Source organism: Hyperolius riggenbachi, chromosome 9 (assembly GCF_040937935.1).
Source record: "Hyperolius riggenbachi isolate aHypRig1 chromosome 9, aHypRig1.pri, whole genome shotgun sequence".
Lineage (NCBI taxonomy): Eukaryota > Metazoa > Chordata > Amphibia > Anura > Hyperoliidae > Hyperolius > Hyperolius riggenbachi.
In genome coordinates, this window is record NC_090654.1 from 186929054 (window position 1) to 186953299 (window position 24246).

General features: G+C 41.6%; 1 protein-coding gene across 5 annotated transcripts in view; it reads right to left on the minus strand.

Annotated features, from left to right (window-relative positions):
* Positions 1-12070: 12070 nt before the first annotated feature.
* Positions 12071-24246, minus strand: part of PRICKLE2 (prickle planar cell polarity protein 2) — a 500639-nt gene continuing 488463 nt past the window's right edge. For all 5 annotated transcript variants that reach the window (XM_068253797.1, XM_068253798.1, XM_068253799.1 and 2 more), the window contains one exon: positions 12071-16052. In XM_068253797.1, the coding sequence (XP_068109898.1) occupies positions 15190-16052 (863 nt within the window). In that variant the 3' untranslated portion in view covers positions 12071-15189. The remainder of the gene's footprint in view (positions 16053-24246) is intronic.

A 24246-nucleotide genomic window follows, 5' to 3' on the forward strand; every position in this document is an offset into this window, starting at 1 on the left:
CACTGACTGATTCATTCAGTTCCTTCAGCTTAATGATTCAAAGAACCACAGTAATGAGTCAGCGAGAGAAGGCACTCGTCCCAGGTCACTCAGGGATCCGAGTACAGCATCAGCTCATGAGTCCTGACTCTTCACTCTTAACTGATTCACTGATTCATTCAGTTCCTCTCTCTCTGCTACTGGTAACTGTGTGGGTGTAGAGACTGAGTCTAGCAGCCAGACATGGACTGCCCCCCAGGCCGCCTTTTATTTAGTGATTTAGGGCTGGTCTGGTGTCTGGTGTATTCAGGTTTGTTGTTGTACAGCAATGTAAAACACTAGGCTAGCTGATAAAAGTGCAATTAGAGAGCAGGCAAGCTGGTAAATATACACAGCATGATGCAGAGCTCGTCTGGAGGGTCCATGGGAAAAAAATCTGACTGGTCTCTCACCATTGTTATAATGACTGCATGTGCAGATAAGGTGTTAAACAGGTTGAAAAGTTTTGACAGTCCCTAGACTCCAGGAGGGCTGCTTTCTGACTTGTGTGAGAGACTGGCAGGGAAAGCAGTCCTATTAGCGGCAACTAGTCTCTGTGTAATGTGGGACTGCAATACAGATCAGCTCTCTGCTCCATCTCCTGCTATTCTCAGTCTCACTCCACTCCTCCTCTCTCTGGGCTAGTGCATGACAAAATCGCAATAGCAATCGCTAGCAATTTACAAATGTGACTTGATAATTTGGGCTGAGGCTGCCATGATAACGGGCCTCAAGTCTATGTTTCCCCCCAGGCCAAAAGGTCCCAGTCCTCCCCTGGTAGCACTGCAGCATAGTGTGTGTGTATAGTGTATGTCTACTGTGTGTGTATAGTGTGCGTGTGTACTGTGTGTGTGTACTGTGTATAGTGTGTGTGTTGTGTGCGGTGTGTGTGAGTGCATGCTGCAATAAGTATATTTTATGGTGAAATACTCTGCTGCATTACAACTATTTTCTGGTGAACCCATGCCGCAATAATTGTATTTTCAGATTTTCTGGTTCACCACAGGGGTGGGGGGTATGGGGCTGGGAGGCAATCACGGGGGAAGGGGCGCCACAGGATTTCTCGCCTGGAGTGACAAAATGGCTAGAGACACCCCTGACACTGTCACTTGAAATTTCTCTGTGGTGCATCACATTCACTTGATCATCTCTGAGATTTTTCTGCAAATTATTTGGACTTCACCTGTGGTAACTTCATCTGACTAAATAAGATGAGGAAACACAAACACACTGAACTCCATAGAGTGTCCCAGCTGATAAACTGTATCAGAAAAAAAAATCTTGGGGTTGAAGGAATTTCATGGAGAGCTTACAAACAGTGTTGTGCAGGAAAAAAACAGATGTGGCAGATGTGGAAAGGCAACAAAAGAATTTCTTCAGCATAGAAGCTTCCAGCGAGAACTGTGGATTTCATAATCGGAGAACCTGTGTCCAAATGTGTATTGAAAAAGAGTGGGGGATGAATAATAATTATTATTAGTATTTATATAGCGCTGAAATCTTCCGCAGGGCTGTACAGAGTATATTGTCTTGTCACTTAACTGTCCTTCAGAAGGGCTCACAATCTATTTCCTACCATAATCATATGTCTGTGTATGTATCGTAGACTAGGGTCAATTTAGGGGGAAGCCAATTAAGTTATTTGTATGTTTTTGGCATGTGGGATGAAACAGCAATGCCCGGAGGAAACCCTTGTAGACACGGGCAGAACATACAAACTCCGTAGAGATAGTACCCCATCTGGGATTCGAACTGGGATCCACTGCCTGCAAGGCGAGAGTGCAAGCCCAATCAGATTTCTTTGATTGATAAACTGCTTTCATACTCATATTATTGATGCCAAGGACCCCAAAGCTCACAGACTCGGTTATTTAGTAACTGTGTCAAGGTTAAAAAAAAGTGGGTGGTGCCACAAACAACTACATTTTTCAATGGGGAAATTAAAACTGCAGCCATTCTTACAAATGTTAATGGCAGGGTTCTTAACCTCCCTGGCGGTAAGCCCAAGCTGAGCTCGGGCTATGCCGCGCATGAGGATTTCTCAGGCCCTGCTGGGCCGATTTACTTACTTTTTATTTTGCAACACGCAGCTAGCACTTTGCTAGCTGCGTGTGCATTCCGATCGCCGCCGCCCCGCGCTCGAACGCTGCTGTTCGCCTCGCCGCGCTGCCCCCCCCCAGACCCCGTGCGCTGCCTGGCCAATCAGTGCCAGGCAGCGCTGAAGGGTGGTTCGGGACTCCCTTAGACGTCATCCCGCCCCGTCGCCATGGCGACGGGGGAAGCCCTTCAGGAAATCCCGTTCCTTGAACGGGATTTCCTGATCAAAGATCGCCGGAGGCGATCAAAGCAGGCGGGGGGATGCCGCTGTACAGCGGCTATCATGTAGGGAGCCCTAGGTTCGCTACATGATATAAAAAAAAATTAATTTAAAAAATAGTGTTGCTATGCCCCCTGGCGGTTCCTAATAGACCGCCAGGGAGGTTAAACTTAGCACAGTTGGTCACTGGGATTAATATTCAGGAAAGTGGGTGGTGCCGACAACAGCCAATCAAAATTCACCTACTAAATTTTAAGCGCAATTGCTGCCATTCTTACACTGTTAATGGCAAAGGCATCAAACCTGCTACAGTCGGTCTTTGGGTGACTGGGATTCAAATTCAGAAAAGGGGGCAAAGTCACAAACAGCCAATCACATTTGTTTGCTTGATTTCAATGGGAAAATTTAAACTGCTTCCATTCTCACGTTATTGATGCCAAGGAACCCAAAGCTCACACACTTGGTCATTGACTGACTGTGTGTCAAGGATAGAAAAAGTGGCTTGACACAACAACTAAATACATACCTAAGCAATGTCAGGTCTTCAGCTAGTTTTAGATGAAAAGGGTAACACATGACAGTGCGTTCCTCCTTCTCCTTTCCAGATATCTGCAACTGACCCACAGTATTGGAGCAGCACATTGACATTGATTTATAACTTCTCATCACTCCTTGGGCTTGATTCACAAAAGCGTGATAACTGCAATCACGGCAGTTATCACGCGATCTGCCGCGCGATCCCGTGTGTTTCATGCAAACGTTCGGTTATCATGCGGAGTATTCCTTTACGCACGCAAACCTTCACGCGTGGCAGATTGCGTGATAACTGCCGTGACAGCAGTTATCACGCGTCTGTGAATCAAGCCCCTTATGTGTACATGCATTTACAGTGATGTGTTGTTTTAAGAATGCTAGTTTCTGATTCTCATTTCACTTATAAAGTACAATTGTGACACAGATTTGCTTTAAATCCAATTCCAGGAAGATGTATTTTAGTCTGTATAGTGCAGTAAGGGGGTCAGATTTTATTATTCTGTATCCCCATCTGTTAACCTCTGTAAGAGTTATAAACAAATCATTTTATTTCTTGTAAAACGGAAGAGAGATACAATTCCTAGTTTTTATTGCTATCCTTTATGTCTATCCCTGGGTCTACCAGTTTCCATATTTAGGCACAGTTGTAGATAATTTTTCTTATTGTCTGAACTTCTTTTGAATGTTATATGTTGTCCTGTGTTCCCATTTGTGAGAAATGCCATCACTTCTTTACCAAGCAGGACACAAGGCAATCTATTCAATAATGACAGAGAATAGAACAAATAAGAGTGTGTACACACATCTAATTTTCACTGGCCAGTGATTGGCCAGTAAAATGGGCTAATAATTGGACAGGCAAAATTGGATGTGTATGTACCCTAAAGCATATTTTTGTTGCATGGTAAAGGGTTAAAAGGCCTGAAATAAGCTGTCCACTGATGGTACACAGTTTTTCAATTATGACTGGCCAATCACTGACCAATCACTGACCAATTTGATCTACCCAATTTGTTTTGGCCAAGAACCTACTGTATTTGTTAGGTGTATTCCATAATGGGTATTAAATGCTTTTCCAACATTTCTTGAAGCTTTTAATTCACGATTGAAACTGGTACAAATGTATTGTCATAGGGAACGCAGGGGGGAGGGGGGTTAAAGCTGCCTAAATCCCCCTTCAGACCAGGGCCGGTGCAGTGTCTGGGGACAGGCACAAGGTGAGGCCCCAGACTATCTTCTGGTATCCTGCAGCTCACAGCATTTCCCCCTTTGTTTTCCTGCTGCATTTGACTTTGGCTGTAGCAACAGCGTGTGTACAGAGCATGGGGCATCTCTGGAGAGCTTAACGTGAACCAGAGACAAAGCACCCTCATGTATTTTACCATATATATCACTGGGAACATTAGAGAAAACACCTATCCTACTCTCTGTTTCATTCTTCACTGTTCAGCTTGCATCTTATCAGCCCTGATAAAATCTCCGACTGAGCATTGTCTGGCTTTGCTATAACGACTCAGCTATAATGATTCCTGAGCAGAGCCACAAGGGGGCAAGCTTGGGCTTGAAAAGACACCAGAGAACACAGACCAAGCTATAATGATTCCTGAGCAAAGCCAGACTGAATGCTCAGTCAGGATTTTATCAGGGCTGATAAGAAGCAAGCTGAACAGTGAAGAATCAAAAAGAGAGCAGGGTAGGTGTTTTCTCTAATGTTCCCACTGATATATATGGTAAAATACATGAGGGTGCTTCATCTCTGGTTCACTTTAAAGTGTAACTGTCGGGCATAAAATAAAAAAATCAATTATTTATTTTTATCTAGTAAACAAGTAATAAGTAATGCTAACCAGGCAATCCAAAAGTTAAAATCACTATTACTTTTCTTGTTGATAAATGATCATTCCCCAGTTTACCTGACTCTTATTTGGCACACACACAATTTGGTACACAAAAAGGAAGTTGCCGGGCATGCTGGGTTGTCCTGTTTCTCTACTTCCCCTCAGACTTACAGTGAAGGAAATAATTATTTGACCCCTCACTGATTTTTTAAGTTTGTCCAATGACAAAGAAATGAAAAGTCTCAGAACAGTATAATTTCAATGGTAGGTTTATTTTAACAGTGGCAGATAGCACATCAAAAGGAAAATCGAAAAAATAACCTTAAATAAAAGATAGCAACTGATTTGCATTTCATTGAGTGAAATAAGTTTTTGAACCCTCTAACAATAAAAGACTTAATACTTAGTGGAAAAACCCTTGTTTGCAAGCACAGAGGTCAAACGTTTCTTGTAATTGATGACCAAGTTTGCACACATTTTAGGAGGAATGTTGGTCCTCTCCTCTTTGCAGATCATCTCTAAATCCCTAATGTTTCGAGGCTGTCTCTGTGCAACTCTGAGCTTGAGCTCCCTCCATAGGTTTTCTATTGGATTAAGGTCCGGAGACTGACTAGGCCACTCCATGACCTTAATGTGCTTCTTCTTGAGCCACTCCTTTGTTGTCTTTGCTGTATGTTTTGGGTCATTGTCGTGCTGGAACACCCATCCACAACCCATTTTCAGTTTCCTGGCAGAGGAAAGGAGGTTGTCGTTCAGGATTTCACAATACATGGCTCCGTCCATTTTCCCGTTAATGCGATTAAGTTGTCCTGTGCCCTTAGCAGAAAAACACCCCCAAAGCAAAATGTTTCCACCCCCATGCTTGACAGTGGGGACGGTGTTTTGGGGGTCATAGGCAGCATTTTTCTTCCTCCAAACACAGCGAGTTGAGTTAATGCCAAAGAGCTCTATTTTGGTCTCATCAGACCACAGCACCTTCTCCCAGTCACTCACAGAATCATTCAGGTGTTCATTGGCAAACTTCAGACGGGCCTGCACATGTGCCTTCTTGAGCAGGGGGACCTTGCGAGCCCTGCAGGATTTTAATCCATTGCGGTGTAATGTGTTTCCAATGGTTTTCTTGGTGATTGTGGTCCCTGCTAATTTGAGGTCATTCACTAACTCCTCCCGTGTAGTTCTAGGATGCTTTTTCACCTTTCTCAGAACCATTGACACCCCACGAGGTGAGATCTTGCGTGGAGCCCCAGAGCGAGGTCGATTGATGGTCATTTTGTGCTCCTTCCATTTTCGAACAATCGCACCAACAGTTGTCACCTTCTCTCCCAGCTTCTTGCTAATGGTTTTGTAGCCCATTCCAGCCTTGTGCAGGTCTACAATTTTGTCTCTGACATCCTTGGACAGCTCTTTGGTCTTTCCCATGTTGGAGAGTTTGGAGTCTGCTTGATTGATTGATTCTGTAGACAGGTGTCTTTTATACAGGTGACTAGTTAAGACAGGTGTCCTTAATGAGGGTGACTAATTGAGTAGAAGTGTCTAACCACTCTGTGGGAGCCAGAACTCTTAATGGTTGGTAGGGGTTCAAAAACTTATTTCACTCAATGAAATGCAAATCAGTTGCTATCTTTTATTTAAGGTTATTTTTTCGATTTTCCTTTTGATGTGCTATCTGCCACTGTTAAAATACACCTACCATTGAAATGATACTGTTCTGAGACTTTTTATTTCTTTGTCATTGGACAAACTTACAAAATCAGTGAGGGGATCAAATAATTATTTCCTCCACTGTAACTAATGCAGCCTGATTGGCTGAAGCCTCTTTACCTACTGTTTTTCCCTCCCACACCTCTGTTTCTCTCTGATTGTCCAATATTTCTCATGCTGAGACAATGCACTTTCTATAATGGAGGGCGGGCAATGCATACACAATCAGGCAGAGGAGAGTAAGGGAGGAAATGACACCAGGATTGCCTTCAAAATAGCCACAGTTAAAATGAGAAATGCTAAAAAGCATTTTTTTCTTTTTACTGTATAAATATCACTAAAATCAAAACATGGACAGTGCAATACATATGTTATGTAAGTAGAGAAAGTATTTATCTACTTATATATGTGTTTTTTTTCTGAGATAGTATGGCTGACAGCTCCTCTTTAAGAGTCAGGTATAAGCACAGCCCTGTGCCCTGCTGTGTGAATGCGTCACTTTCCCCTTCATTAGCAATGTCGACTGTCTTCATTATCTGTATCCAAACTGCTCCTGATCGATCCCGTTGTCGATCGGGAGCAGATCGGGCATTTAGGAATAATCGTCAGATCCTGTCAGTTTGACGGGAAATTGCATTAGACATCACTGGGCACCCCTGCGAAACTTTGGATGGGCCCCCCCCCCCGCGAAACTTTGGATGGTGCCCCCCCACCCCCACCTCCCTCGCTTAGTCGCTTTCTGCACAGGAAAATTGAGGACCAATGTGTTTTCCCCATGCAGATAAAAACACTTATGCTGGGTACACACTATGAGATTTTATGGTCGATTTACTGTCAGATTGATTATTTCCAACATGTCCGATTTCCTTTCCGATCGATTACCGAGCATTTTCCGAGCGATTTCCGTTAACTTTAATAGAAAATCAATCGAAAAATGCTCGGAAATCGATCAGAACGCCAATCGCACATGTTGGAAATAATCGATCTGACAGTAAATCGACCATAAAATCTCATAGTGTGTACCCAGCATTAGACTCAAAGGAAACATCAGGCAATCTATGCTACCCCTAGATCTACTTACCCGGGGCTTCTTCCAGCCCCTTGCAGCCGACACGTCCCTCGTTGCAGCTCTGCTCCCAGTACATACATACACACACAGCCGTATTATTTTACTAGATGAGAGCACATGCTATATGGAGGAACAACAATTAAATGCTGAACATAAGATATATTATTCACAGAAACGTTGGCAAAACATTCAGAATGTCACTGATTTTGACTCAGTATGAGACAACAAGTTCTCAATGAGGCAGCGACAGTCAGACATCAATCTTATCTTACCCACTCCATTGTGTTGTAAAAGTAATCAGACACCATACCCTGCTGTGTGTGATAAGAATCTAGGAATGCTGGATAAGGAACAGTCTACAACTTTTTTTCAAAATGTGACTCCTTTGTTTGTAAGGTTGTACATGAAGTCATCAGAACTTTGCAGCAGTGAGGGACAGATGTTTTTTACGAACCCTGGGGAGCAGGGACAGTGTACAAATTCCAAAGTGTGTATGACTCCTTATCTGTGTGGTGGACATATTCAGTCAACATAACAATGGTGCGAGAGCAGAGTACGTTTTTTCTCTCCATGCCCTTAGTCTCTCAAACTTTTATCATTGTATGCATACCGGGCGTTTAGAACATAGGAGCTACTGTAACAGATCGGTAACCAAAAAAGTCACCAATTTCCACTCAAATCTCATATACAATTCGGGGCAGACCTTTCTTTTAACACAAACATTTTAGTCAAAAATTCATAGGATGATTTTGAGAAAAAAAATCACACAATACACACCAAGGCTGATTTTTATCCAGGACAATGAATATGTTTTAATATTTAAATCTGAACAGCAAATGATGTTGAACACCTGCATATAACACAAGATATGCAGTTCAAAGCATAGAAAAGCAAAAGGCATGTCCAATACAACTATGCACAAACTAGTTCCGATGCTTGTTCAGCATTTCATTCATCACCCCCGACCTTCGGATTGAGGAGACGGGGGCAAAACCAAGGGTTTAAAGCAGCAATGGTTCATTCTTTTCATCCTTACAGTAAATGAAAGCAGATAAAATATCTTAAGTCACAGAGCATAGAACAATTCACAAGTCTGATGCAGATAAAACGAAACAGCACCATTTGCAATTCCATTTTTTTTAAACAAGTACTTGAAAAGTCAACATTGTAAAACTACTGTACAGAAATGCCATGAAATCCTTAGTATTTTTTGGGCACAGCAGAGTCTATAACATCACTTGCAACAGTTCCAACATTCACGGGATGGACCCAAACCTTTGGCCTCGAAAGGAGAGGAACAAAATGGACATGGTTTGTACAAAAGTAATCATATAAGAGGCATGATTGGAGTAAATGAGCACAATGATTTTGTAGAAACCTCATATGCTTATAATTTTGATATGATGGCTAAATCTATTCAGTGCAACTCCTTCAATATGGTGAATCTTTTTCATATTTGAAAAACCTTCCTTCTTTTTCTAACTCATCTAGAAACATTCTGAATTATGGTCTTTCTCTGGTCAGTCTACCTATAACCAATATCTCAGTCATTCTTTATATCCCTTAGAAACTCTGGTGGTGATTTGTCGGTTCCACCACTACCATAACTTACCTTGGTCTCTTGCTCCTCCTGCTGCAAAATGGTGTTCCTACTGTGGCTTATGTTCCTGAACATTTACAGCCCAAGTTCTTGAATACATCAGAAGGTAGGGACCAAATAAATAATGCAAATAAACTTCAGTATTGATCCCCCATTCTAAGCATACTTAGCTATGAGTACACAAACTTTTCCTGACCTTCAAGGCATATGCACAATGATCTCATTACTAAAACTGTTGTGGACTAAACAATGACGTCACATTTGGGTGGACTGACCTTTTAATAATTTGTGTTTTTGCAATAAATCCATCCTTCCTGTTTAGACCTTTTCACAATGAAACTTAGTGAGGGACAACTTTCCTATTGTTAAGCAGAATTTTTGTCTATGCGTTATATACAGCAGAATGTAAAGTTCTCTCAACTAAAGCAAATTGCTCCTGTTCTATGCTGCTTCTTTCTATGGCTGTCCTCATAAATTTTCCTGTGTGTAACTGGAGTAAGGGTGAAACTCAAGCCTTGGTATCAACACTGTAGAACATGATCTTTCAGCCTCTACAGCAGGTGCTTTTTTGAGTGGCACTTTTCATAGACTAGGACCTCCAACGAAGTGTCTTTTACTACAACTCAGGTCAGTTTAAAAAGCTTCACAGTTACTGAAGATCATCTCATAAAGCACAAATCATAGATGTCCATCCAAGATTTTCATGATAAATCAGCCCTACCAAGCTCAATGAAGATACTAGTTGCCTCCCCCCAAAAAGGAAATCTATGTATTAGCCATACCTCAATTCCAACAGATATCTGTGCAGACATTAAAGGGATACTGTAGGGGGGTCGGGGGAAAATGAGCTGAACTTACCCGGGGCTTCTAATGGTCCCCTGCAGACATCCTGTGACCGTGCAGCCGCTCACCGATGCTCCGGCCCCGCCTCTGGTTCACTTCTGGAATTTCTGACTTTAAAGTCAGAAAACCACTGCGCCTGCATTTCCGTGTCCTCGATCCCGCTGATGTCATCAAAAGCGCACAGCGCAGGCCCAGTATGGTCTGTGTCTGCGCAGTACACTCCTAGTGACATCAGCGGGAGTGAGGACACGGCAACGCAGGCGCAGTGGTTTTCTGACTTTAAAGTCAGAAATTCCAGAAGTAAACCGGAGGCGGGGCCGGAGCATTGGGGAGTGGCTGCGCCAACACAGGATGTCTGCGGGGGACCATTGGAAGCTAAGTTCAGCTCATTTTCCCCCGTCCCCCCTACAGTATCCCTTTAAATGGTCAAGAAGGAAGCACGGGCTATACAGGTTAACTCTGGTGCATGTATACACTTCTCAAATAAATGCTTTTATTAAAACTGTGCAGACAAGTGCACAATTGTCCTTATCACAACTAGTCACTGTTATGGAAGAGCAATAATGTTGTAGATCTGGTCTGCTGTATCAAAGTCTAATGCTGGAAATACATGGTGCGTTTCCGTGGCTCGATTCTGCCGCCCAATCGATTCCCCGCTTGACCCCACAGGCAATTCTCTTATCTTCTGCTAGTTTTCCTTATCTTTTTCCATTGTCCACAATGCGGAATCGAGCGTGGAATTGGTCGGGCGGGTGATCGAACATGTCGGAAATGATCAATCGAGCCATCTAAATGGCTCAATCGAGCCGCGGAAACGCACCGTGTATTCCCAGCATTATGTAGGCTGATGTGCCTGTGCTTGTTCAGGTGTCTATTGTAATGGTACCTCAATAAACCTAGCACTGTTTATGAACTGGCTATCCTACGGACATATTTAATAGCAAAACTCAGCAGTGTACAGCAACTCAAGTTAAGCCAACAAGACTTGTCCTTCATTGACTAAGAGAATATGAACTACTGAAAGCTACCCGACTACTATGGGCTTATGCTTATAAAAACAGCGTAAAATTCGTCCCCAGCAATAGCTGACAGCCGAATTATGTCTTTGGGCTTTGCCTTGCGCTCAAATTTCCTGCCACCTTAACTACATGGATGTGTAAAAAGAGCCTTGTTTCATGTTAGGTTGAACTTGCATGATATTGCATATAGCCTGGACTATAAGGCTTGCAGAATGTAGTGATTACACTTGGAAAAGGGAATTAACGCACAATGGTGACCATTTAAATACTGTACAGCAGAAGCCAAAAGTGGATGTCAAAGAGATTCTGGGGTAATTATACCATAAATTATAAATAAAATAAATAATGCTGTCCTCATTCATGCTGGCGTCCCTTCACCACCCACCTCCTGGCATGTACCCCGGGGACTCCCTCAAACGGTGGACTTAGCAAGAGCCTGCTGGACGATTCTCGTATGATCCCTTGATCTTGCTTCACAATAAGAGCCAGAGTGGCTTTATATTCAATATGCTAGCACTCGCAGCAATCACACATGGATGAGTCTGGTCGCACTGAACTGTGTGTGCTAACCCAGTCACTGCTGAGCTACACAGCGTTGAATTTTTTTTTCTTCATGTGTGCCAACGGAATATGCTTCTGAATGCAATTTTGAACTGGCTTGTGAACCAATGAGTGTTCTCTTGTGATTTACTACTGCTGCTTATGTGCTAGCTTTGCATACTGCTGGCTGATTGACGCTGCTTCAACACTAACCTGCTACTGAATGTTTGAATACAGCTTGAACTTATGCAGGAGATTGTGCCATGCTTTGAGTGACAGGATCCAACACATAATTGAGGATTATCTTTCTGTCCACGGTGACTTTCCATCAATGTGTGTGCCTATCTGAAAGTGGAGGAATTGCTCATCATTTTATAAGCCTGCTACACAGCTGTTTATTGAAAGCAAATTTTGGATGTACTACCACCTGCTCTGCCTTGGCAGTCTGAATGTTCAAAAATCTTTTTCGAAGGAAGCTTCCATCCTTTTCAATATTTCCTAAGATTTTTTCCAAACACATTGTTGCTGGACTTTTTTGTGGGCAAAGTAGGGGGTCCTCTGGGATAGTGGGGGGGGGGGGGGGGGGGGGGGGGGTTGGGTGGCATAGGATGCTGACGTGATTTTATATGGTTATATGGTTTTTAGATTTGTGTTTAATATACGTACAATAAAGTTTTTGCAATTTGATACAAATATTTGTTCTCCTTGGTGGCATACCTCTCCTACTCCATAACTCAAAAATGTACACAATAAAATAAATAATATCCCAGATCAGCTTGATGTACAGTAATTACATATCAAAACTGTTACTGCCCCTGTCTGGTTCTAACAGACTTCATGTAGATGTAAAAATATTATTCATGTAGCTTCTAATGACAATGTTATTTAGAATAGGAATCACAGCTAGTGTTCAGGTTTTGAAGCTGTAGGGCTGCATATATTCAAATCAATATTTTAAGGCACATGCTCAGAATAACGCATTATCGTATTTGTTGTACTATAAGACGCTCCTGACCATAAGACCCAAAAGCATTTACAGAACAAAAACCGGGGGAAAAAATATAAACCTGGTGCATCCATGGTGAAGGAGCATCTTGTAGATTATGCCCCCTTTGTACCTCATGCCCCCTTGTACCTCTTGTGTCTCCCTGTGTCCTCCTCTGTTCCCCTTGTGTTCTTCTGTGTCCCCAATGTGTCCACCTCTGACCACCTTGTTTCCTTCTCTATGCCCCTTTGTGCCCCCCTTGTGTCCTCCTCTATGCCTCTTTGTGTGCCCCTGTGTCCTCTGGTTGTCCCCTTGTGTCCTCCACTGCATGGGCACAGTACAGGGAGTAACAGACATAGATGCAGCATGGAGGTTCATATTGGCAGGCATTCACAAGTTAGGAACTCCCTGCATTCAGACTATAAGATGCAGTGACTTTTCCCCCCACTTTTGGGGGAGAAAAAGTTTTATAGTCCAAAAAATATAATATTTTTGCTTACTGTGGTTTAACATCATTGGGAGCCCAAGACTGCATTGCCACTGGTGATAGTCATAATAAGAGTTACAGCTTTTTATACATCAGAAATAAAGATGCAACGTGAAGGCAGGGAACTACTTTACTGTAGATGATACTGAACATCACATGACCGGCATGCTAGGGAGTGTAGACAGCTTTATGAATCTGAATTGTCTCAATGCCAAGCTGAAACGACAAGCATGGAGTATCTAGGACCTGGCTCTGACACCAGAAGGTAATGTAGCTAAAATACTTACACATTCAATCTAATGTATAAAGTGAGCACGGATTGTAAATGATAATATTTTTAAATACAAGATCCTTTATACAAACTTATGTTTGCTTCAAAAAAATATTTTCTGGGCCTGCCCTTTTTATATTTGTAAAATAAATAAATATGAACACGTTTTCACACACAAATATGTTGGAATGTGTAGGCAACCTATAAAATAATTTAAAAAGATTGATAAGAAATAACAGTATGGTGAAAGAAGTGTGTTTACCATTTATTACCCAATTATTTACTGTTCTGCTCTTGAGAAGATTAACTTCTCCTGGGAGAATTTCTGCTGCAAGGATAATTCAGGGAGAAGCACATGATTCATTTACAGTATCCCATGATTGACTTGTACCTCTCTGATTGGCTGGTGATGATTAACTCATTACTCTGATTATGTCTCAGTCTTGCTTCCTGTGTAGCTTAATTATGACCAGCTAATCAGAGAGGTGCAAATCAATCACATGGTAACTGGATCACGTCTTTCTCCATGAATTCTCCTCACAAAAGAAAGTCTCCTAGGAAAATTAAAAATATTTCTTCTGCACACTTATTACGGGTAATTACTGTGCGTAAATCAAGTCTACTTTTGGAATGAAGAAGAGCTGCAATAAGGCATAGCAGTCTATTTGGATAGTCACTCAGAAGGCAGCAGAGAATTGTTCAACGGTTCCTACTATTTTATGTAGCCTGTTCATTCTCAGTTTGCCTCAATCGCCTCACCACAAACCCCTCAGCAAATTATAGGTAAAATCCTTTTCAGTCCTTGCCAGAGTTTCTTATAACCCCTGTATATCTCTGCAATTAGACATATAGTCAGTGTGAGATACATTTACAAACCATGTACACTTGTCCTGTTCCAAGGTCTTTAGGCCACAGAGTTTTCAACAACTGCATGAACTTTTATTGGACTATTAATCTAATATATGGCTTTATAATTAATACTTAGAATTGTTTTGAATGTTTACCATTTGCTGGCTCTTTCATTGCTCATATTCTGGATCTGACATATCACTATATGTATGTGGACAGCATAACTGCATTTAACATCGGAATAAAAATGTGCACACATTTTGGTAAGTTTTTGCTAAGATATGTTGCTCCAATATCAAATTGCTTCATACATTTTATATATATTTTATAGAAGACAAAAATAATTTCTTTAAGGTGCTATACTTTATAAATCCTACCTGCCAAACAAAAGAAAGTACTCTTTCTGGACGGCGTAAATACATTTCAGCATTAGTACTATTGCTTATCCATTGAATTTGTAGGCTATAGTCAGGCATAAATTACACAGTTTAGAAGAAGGAGAACAGCAGTTTGGGAAATCAAACCATCCAGACATGTATGGGTTCGGCATGCAGGTCCATTATATCCATATTTCCTAAAATGTATAGACTCATTTGATATTACAAAATACAAAAATAGTTTTTCAGAACTTTCATTTACATTCCATTTACAATGAGAGCGTAAAATAACTTAAAACGTCATCATTATTCAAGAACTAAAATACTTGGGAGTGCCAAAAACATAAAATAAAACCAAAGAGGAATAAAAATAAAAATGAAAAGTAAAGTACAGAGTTTGTAGTACGATAATGGGGTCAAGCAGCATACTGTACATTTGGGTACGGCATACATTCAATACTAGAGCATTGTCTCTAGTTTGACAAAAGCAAGGCAGTGTTTTTGGCGGGCTGATCTTTCTTGGAAATAAAGTGAAATGTGCATTGAAACCCAAAATTCACTATATCAACCATCAAGGCTATGTACGATATAATTCAGTACTGATTCTCACATGGTCATGACGGGGAAAATCTACAAGGTCTTCATTCTTGTTTTGTTATAAAACAACAATGTTCAAAATGTGGGCTGATCATTGGGGTCTAATTTACATAGTAACACGAAGGGCTCTGGAGGGAAATAATACTAGGAAATAATACAATTTTTGCTCTTCCTCCTTTTCCTGCTATGTAGCTGTCCTCGACCACCCAGAGTGGAAGACTTGGGTATACCACCAGAGCACTGGCCATACTGGTGCATTAGGTCATCACTGGTTACGTATCTCAGACGAGTTGGTTGTGGAATTGGTTCTCCTAAGAAATATCCTTCATTGTCTGACTCTGATGAAGAGGAACAGGTGGAGCACCAATCATATTCATTCATTTGTGGGCCAAACCTGTCCAAGAGGTGGTTTTGCAATGCCATATCGGAAGCAGTCCTTTGATATCGGTTGTACATTTCTCTTCTGAGGGCTTGATCCATCTGATCTCTGCCTCCTCTTTGCTGCATAAAGCGTTCATAGTCCTCTCTGGCTCTCAACATTGGATTCTCTTTTATTTTACTGCACTGATCAGTGGCTAAGTGAAGAGCATTGTCTGAACGAGAACGCCTTGACCTCCTTTGATGATGATGATGGCGATAATGCTGTTCATTGTCTCTTGTCTGAGTTCTCCTCCTTGTCCGCTCACTCATTGGAGCCATTTTGACGCTACCCTGGCCTGGCATGTCATTGACACCGTCATCAAACTGAAATGACTGATGCATTCTAGCGTGGGGTGGAAGGTCCCTGTATTTGACAGGGTTGCCCAGATCCCGAGCCATTTCTTGATACTGCTGTGCAGAGAGAAGACTACGAACAGACTCTACACTACGAAACTGTGAGGATGAGTTCAGGGTTCCCATGTTGCTCAGTTTCTCTGAAACATTCATTCCAGAATCTTTGCTCAGATCTGGCATTGAAAAACGGGAGAGATGTTCCTGACGTTTAGGGCCCCCATCCATGGATGCACCTAACAATAAAAAAAGAACAATATAATTAATACAGAATTTGATTAACACAATTAATCTAAACAATAATATAAAAAAAATACAAAAGTAACTGAAGCCAGACATTCCTGTACCTTACTCAAAGCTTAAACATTCATTTAGCAAATGCTACAACAGAATCTTTATTTCTGTACCCACAGAGAATTTTCATATAATTCTAATTAGCACAGCTGTAAAGGAACAGGGAATTTTATGAAAAACATAATAAAAGCTTTTGTTTATGGATATCTCTGGAAATTAAAACTCATCTTCCTGTTTGTTTCTGACTAAAGATTATTTCAATGATGATGGCACGACATGGCGCAGCCAGTCACTATATATAAGAGGGTTCACTAGCTCTACTGCAAGTTATTCTTAGCACAGTACAACAGCTAGCTAGGTGAGACAGTGACTGTGACATGAGAAAACTGCAAGCCCATTTACCGTATTCTGCTGTGTTTACTGTTTGGCAAAGTTACAACGTTAATTTCAAAAGCTGAAATATAGGCTGCTCTCAACTCACAGTAGGATTGTGTTCTGAAAATGTATTTCATGTAATTTCGATTTTGCACAATTTAAATAAACAATACCTATTTAAAACAATGTTTTATACTTGTGTTTTGTATGGCACTGATATCTTCTGCAGTGCTTCATAGAGTACGTAGTCATGTCACTGAATGTCCCTGAGAGGGGCCTACAATCTAATTCCTACCCTAGTCATATGTTCATCATCATCTAAGAAGGAAGTTAATTAACGTAACTTGATGTATTTGGAATGTGGGAGGAAACCAGAGTTTCCGGAGGACACCCACATGGAAAGAACATACACAGTCCATGAAGATAGTGTTTGGGTCCACATTCGAACCAGGAAGCCAGTGCTGCAAAGCGAGAGAACCAGGGATGTGGTGCTGCAAGATGTGTGAAACAAGGATTGAGCGCTATCCACTACACCACTGTGCTACCACATGTTCCTCATGTATAATGGTGACCATGTTTGCATACTGACATTCTACTAAAAGGAATGATGGAAAACTATTTTAGCTATATTTACCAACAAGTCTCGTTGTGCTGGCAGGAAAGATCTAAACTACACCAAATCTTTGTAAAGTACTACATGAAGGATTTGCTGAATCTGCACCACACCTCTCACAACCTCATGTCCGCAGGATACATAAACTTGGTCACTCCCAGGGTGCACCTCAAGACCTTTGAAGCCAGAGCTTTCAGTCATGCTGCCCCTACCCTTTGAAACTCCCTACCACACCCATTAAAGACAGCCCCATCCCCAGAGTTATAGGAATACAGAGGCGCCAAAAGAATAAAAGTATCTAAAAAGTTTAAAAATAGAGAAGGCAGTGGTGTACTTACCCCCTCCAAGCAGGCACAAGATAATATTAATGTAATATCAGTTTTTTTCTACACTTCACAAGATCATACAACGCGTTTTGCAGGACTGACCCTGCTTCTTCAGGCAATAAGGATGGAGAATGTACAAACAGGTCTGTAATTCAGCTAAGCGCCTCTGCCTGCCAGACGCGCTTGGCTGAATCACAGACCTGTTTATGTGGATATCTCTAGAGAAATATGGAATACCGAGACACCTCATAATCCTTATAAAGAAATTCTATGAGGATTATACATGCCAGGTTGTTTACAATAGCATGCTAAGTGATCCAATAAAAATCAACTCAGGAGTCAAACAGGGTTGCACCCTCTCCTCCACTATCTTCCTGATAGTAATAGATCTGGTCATGGGGAAGACATGCATTGAAAATAGAACTGGACTACAATGGGGGCTGATACAACATATAGAGGATCTCGACTTCGCAGATGATGTTTGCTTACTTTCCCAAAATTTCTAACATATGGCAATAAAGTTAGCCCATCTACTAGAGGAGAGCAGGAAGGGGGGGGGGTTTGACAATTAACTGCAAGAAAACTAAAGACAGCAATGTAGATCCTAAACGGAAGTTTCAGATATATGGAAAGCACATACTGTAGATACTGTAACAGAGTTTCAGTATCTGGGCAGCCTGATGACAATGGTTGGTGGTGCCAGTGCTGATGTTGAAAGCTGGATCAAGAAGGTGAAAGCTGCCTTTGTACAACTGTATCAAATGTGGATATCCCATGATATTTCCACAGAAACCAAACTGAGAATATTCCATAGCAATGTGAAGACAGCCCTTCTATATGAATGTGAGACATGGAAGGTGACAGCAGATATAACAAAAAGCCTCCAAACCTTTATAAACCGCTGCCTTCGAAGAATACTAAATATCTGGTAGCCAAATGTAATTTCCAATAAAGAGCTGTGGGAAAGAACCCAAGAACAACAAGTGGACTTGCAGATCAAACGCAGAAAGTGGAAATGGATTGGCCATACTCTTCGCAAGGACAAATCAGTTGAGAAAGAAGCCTTAAGCTAGGTACACAATATAAGATTTTCTGGCAGATTTAATGTCAGATTGATTATTTCCAACATGTCCAGTCTGATTTTTGATCGATTTCCGAGCATTTTCCGATCGATTTCATATTGAAGTGAACAGAAAGCAGTCGGAAATTGATCGAAAAATGATTGGAAATCAGATCGGACATGTTGGAAATAATTGATATCTCATAGTGTGTACCTAGCATTAAAATGGAATCCTCCAGGCAGCAGAAAAAGAGGATTGATTATTTCCAACATGTCCAGTCTGATTTTTGATCGATTTCCGAGCATTTTCCGATCGATTTCATATTGAAGTGAACAGAAAGCAGTCGGAAATTGATCGAAAAATGATTGGAAATCAGATCGGACATGTTGGAAATAATTGATATCTCATAGTGTGTACCTAGCATTAAAATGGAATCCTCCAGGCAGCAGAAAAAGAGGAAGACCAAAGATAACTTGGAGAAGTGTGAAGGGAGAACTAAAGAAGGCAGAGATATCATGGTCCGAGATAGAAAAAATCACCCAGGACAGAAACCTGTGGTATACATTTGCTGAGGCCCTTTGCTCCAGTGGGAGGCACCGGATTAAGTAAGAAAGTAATTAGATTAATTAACCACTTCACCTCAAAGGGTTTTTCCCCTTAACTTTCTGGGCGATAATCCCGAGCTGAGCTCGGGGTATATCGCGCAGGAGGATTTCTCAGGCCCTGGTGGGCCGATTTGCATAATTTTTTTTTGTTACACGCAGCTAGCACTTTGCTAGCTGCGTGTAACTTCCGATCGCCGCCGCTTGCCGCCGATCCCCGCCTTGCCGCGCAGCCCCCCCCCCCCCGGACACCCTGCGCAGCCTGGCCAATCAGTGCCAGGCAGCGCTGAGGGGTGGATCAGGTGGGGGGATGCCGCTGCGCAGCGGCTATCATGTAGCGAGCCCAGGGCTCGCTACATGATTTAAAAAAATTAAAAAAAAAAGTGCTGCGCCCCCTCCTGGGCGATGCAATTGTATCGCCCAGAAGGTTAAAAAACCACAGCAATTTTCACTCAGCGCTCCTTCCATTCATTCGCCTATAACTTTATTACTACTTATCACAACAAAACAATCTATGTCTCGTTTTTTACACCACCAATTAGACTTTCTTTGGGGGGCACTTTTAGCTAAGAATTATTTTATTCTAACTCTGTTTTAACGGGAATAATAAGAAAAGATGTAAAAAATTCATTATTTCTCAGTTTTCAGCAATGATATTGCAACGTTTAAAATTTTCCCTATCACAATGTATGGCGCCAATATTTTATTTGGAAATAAAGGTGCATTTTTTTCAGTTTTGCATCTATCCCTAATTACAAGCCCATAATTTATAAAGTTATTGTAATATATCCTCTTTTACATATTAAAAAAGTTCAGTCCCTAAGGTAACTATGTATTTTTTTTTTTTATAAAAAAAAAAAAACATTTGGTAACTTTAGGGGAGTGTGGGAAGTCAGGGGTTAATTTAAAAAAAAAAAAAAAGGTAACTAGGTATCATTTACTGACAAAAAAGGGGGATGTCATTTTACAATATGGCCACAAGATGTCGTTGGTGGTGAATTCAGTTTGCGTACTATTAGTACGGAAACCGGAAGGACTGCGTGGCTGGGATTTGTGAATGGCAGAGCCGTCTGAATAGACGGCTGTGGTCATTCACACGGGAAATTAGATCAATGAATGGGAACTGTGTTCCCATTCATTGATCTAGCAGCTAACGATCGGCGGTAATGAGCGGCAGTACTGAGTGTGGGGGCAAGCGGGGGGTGCGGCGGGAGGGACGTAGTAGCTACGCCCCTGCACAAAGTTGTGGCATAAATTTGCAGGGGCATAGTTACTTGTCCCGACAGAGAAGAAGTGGTTAAATAATATCAACAATCCGTAAACAGTAAATATTCAAAGCCAGGAAGTGAAAGTCACTGCACAGAAACCTTTGAAGGCGCTCTTTATTAGTATTATTATTATTTAGTATTTATATAGCGGCAACATCTTCCGCTTCGCTGTACAGCGTTTTTATTGTCTTGTCACTAACTGTCCCTCATAGGGGCTCACAATCTAATCCCTACCACAGTCATATGTCTGTGTATGTGTAGTGTATGTATCGTAGTCTAGGGGCAATTTAGGGGGAAGCGAATTAACTTATCTGTATGTTTTTGGGATGTGAGAGGAAACCAGAGTGCCCAGAGGAAACCCGTGCAGACACAGGGAGAACATAAAAACGTTATGCAGATAGTGCTCTGGCTGGGATTCAAACCAGGGACCCAGCGCTGCAAGACAAAAGTGCTAAGCACTACACCACCATGTATAGATCAAAATATAGCTAAACAAATACCTACGCATTTCACACAAAGGACCTGATGCACAAACAGTCGATAAATTTGCTGTGCGGAGGCAGCTAATTGCACAGCATACTGTTCTGGCTTAAAGAGACACTGAAGCGAAAAAAAAATTATGATTTGTATGTGTAGCACAGCTAAGAAATAAAACATTAAGATCAGATACATCAGTGTAATTGTTTCCAGTACAAGAAGAGTTAAGAAACTGCAGTTGTTATCTCTATGCAAAAAAGCCATTAATCTCTACGACTTTCAAAGTCGTGGAGAGGGCTGTCTTCTGACTTTTATTATCTCAACTGTAAGTGAACAGTTTTCTTTTTATCTGCCAGAGGAGAGGTCATTAGTTCCCAGACTGCTCTGAAGGAATCATTTTGAATGCTGAGTGTTGTGTAATCTGCACATATTAGAGAATGATGCAATGTTAGAAAACACACTATATACCTGAAAATAAAAATATGAGAATATTTTCTTTGCTGCTAATCTTCTAGTAATTATTCATAGTACACAACCAATTCATTATATCATTTGTTTTTCGCTTCAGTGTCTCTTTAAGTACTGGGAATATTGCTGTTCACGGAAAAAATAGTTTTTGTCCATCATGCCCAATGATGACTGCAAGTTTTCTCACAGGGAATCCCAAGAAAAGAAACCAATCTATTATGTAGTATACACTTAATCACTTAACACTGTATACATCATTTTTAAAGGGATACTGTAGGGGGGTCAGGGGAAAATGAGTTGAACTTACCCGGGGGCTTCTAACGGTCCCCCACAGACATCCTGTGTTGGCGCAGCCACTCACCGATGCTCCGGCCCCGCCTCCGGTTCACTTCTGGAATTTCAGACTTTAAAAAGTCAGAAAACCACTGCGCCTGCGTTGCCGTGTCCTCGAACCCGCTGATGTCATCAAGAGCGCACAGCGCAGGCACAGTATGGTCTGTGTCTGCACAGTACACTCCTGGTGACATCAGCGGGAGCGAGGACACGGCAACGCAGGCGCAGTGGTTTTCAGACTTTAAAGTCAGAAATTCCAGAAGTGAACTGGAGGCGGGGCTGGAGCATCGGTGAGTGGCTGCGCCAACACAGGATGTCTGCGGGGGACCATTAGAAGCCCCGGGTAAGTTCAGCTCATTTTCCCCCGACCCCCCTACAGTATCCCTTTAAATATTCAGCATGGTTTGTTTAACTTCTCCATTTCTACCTTTGTTAATATCACTTCTTTTCTTTAAAGGCACCTAGAAAAGTAATTTAGTTGTGTTTCACAATGTGAATAAAGTGCTTGAACTTAAAGCGGAATATAACCCAGCATTTCAACTTTTCTCTAAAACATTATTTACAGCATATTATATGCAACCAGCATTTTTTTTTTACTAGACCAGCATTGGAAGGGTTACACAGAACTTGAAAGTTCTGTGCAGAGAAATGCTGCCGCAGCCGAAGTTAGATAATGATACATTTAAGACAGTAAACATAAGGTAACAAGTGAGGAATGTTACACACTCTCTGTGCAGGAGCTGGAGGACAGCCAGAGAGTGTGTAACATTCCTCACTTGTTACCTTGTGTTTACTTAAATGTATCTATCTAAACTTTGGCTGCGGCAGCATTTCTCTGCACTGAACTTTCAAGCTCTGTGTAACCCTTCCAATGCTGGTCTAGTAAAAAAAAATGCTGGTTGCATATAATATACTGTAAATAATGTTTTAGAGCAAAGTTGAAATGCTGGGTTATATTTCGCTTTAAATTATAAAGTAGAGAAGAACATGCTCCCAGAACTCCCTAAAAAGACTCAGGAGCCAAGAGGTGGCTCTATTACGGTTAACTCATAACGAAATATTAGCAAAAACACGACAAAATAAATACACATAGAAATAAACAAAGGTTCTAAACATATTTAAAAATATTTTTTAAATTTACTGTTTGTATTTAGAGGGTATGCCAAAACAAAATAATACGACCACGCAATGTGTCCACGGGAAGGAGGGGGTACAGAGGGGTGCAGTGGAGGTGGGGGGACAAGAGTTCATTGTTGACCAGTACATTGTGGGACCCAGGCAGGCTAACATAAATTGGCCTGGCAGCCCCCGGGGACAGGGCCTGAGTTTTAAGGTGACTGGGGCTGAGTGGCTGGTTCCTGACTATTCGGCTGGGGCAGTGAGGGTGGGTACCAATGTCTGGTGCTGGATACTTTCTTAGACAATGATTGTTCATGCAAGTTTATTTATATGAATAATACCTACAAAACATCCTGTTCAATGTTTTCTATTTCCTTACTTCAAGCAATATGGGTGGCAATCAGTTACCTGAACACTTTACATTACAGCCATAAACCTTGTGCAAGTCTATTCACACCTACAAATCTATTAAAGCGAAACCGTAACCAAGAATTGAATTTCATCCAAATCAGTAGCTAATACCCCCTTTCCCATGATAAATCTTTTCCTTTTCTTAAACGGATCATCTGGGGGCTCTGTATGGCTGATATTGTGGTGAAACCCCTCCCACGGTGTTTAAATGTTTTACAAGATGAAGAATGTTTAAAAGATGAAACGTTTACATAATACATCACAAAAGTACCGAAACAGAGCTGTGATAGTCCACTAATTATTCTGTACATAATGGTAGGATGTCACATTTATATTGCTGATGAGAATTTCCCTCCCTCCTTGTCCCTGTGACATCAAGGTCTCTAAGTGAATTCTAGTGTCACACCACAGTGCCATAATAAGAGAAAATAAGGGACAGCAATACAATTGTTCTTAGTGAAGACAGCTGCATTACAGCCGAGGAAAGGTCCAGAAGCCACTTAATGTTTAAGAGATAGAAAAATAAGGTTCTGCAAACTGACATGTGTGCAGTCCCTCGCCCACTATCAGCAGGAAAGTAATACCTGCTGGTGCTCCTCCCTACACTGCCTAGGTACCCTCTTGGAGGGAAGAGACCTCATCTCTGAGCTTTTTTTGAGAGAGCGACCATCAGTCGGAGGCTACCTCACAAGACCTGAGTGTGGGACGGGATTTCCCCACATGCGCTGAGAGTTGTTGCTTCTTGGCAACCCTGGTTTGTGAGTACCCCTTCCTTTTTCATTTTAATATTTAATTTGTCCGAAATGATACACCATTATGCTCCTGTTCTTCCTTTGTGTTTTTTTGTTGTTGTTATCAAGGTCCCTTGATACATTCCCCTTTCCTCCCTACACTCAACTGCTGAAGACAGCTCTAGAAAAAGCTTAATAACTGATTGGGGGGGGGGGGGGGGGGGGGCTAGTTTATCTTCAATGATTACATTTAGAAACTCCTGCTTAGCTTAGGGATCCGTCAAATTGTCCTCTGCAGTCTCTGAAACATCCTCATCCACACATACATACTGGAAACGAGAACTGCTTTTCT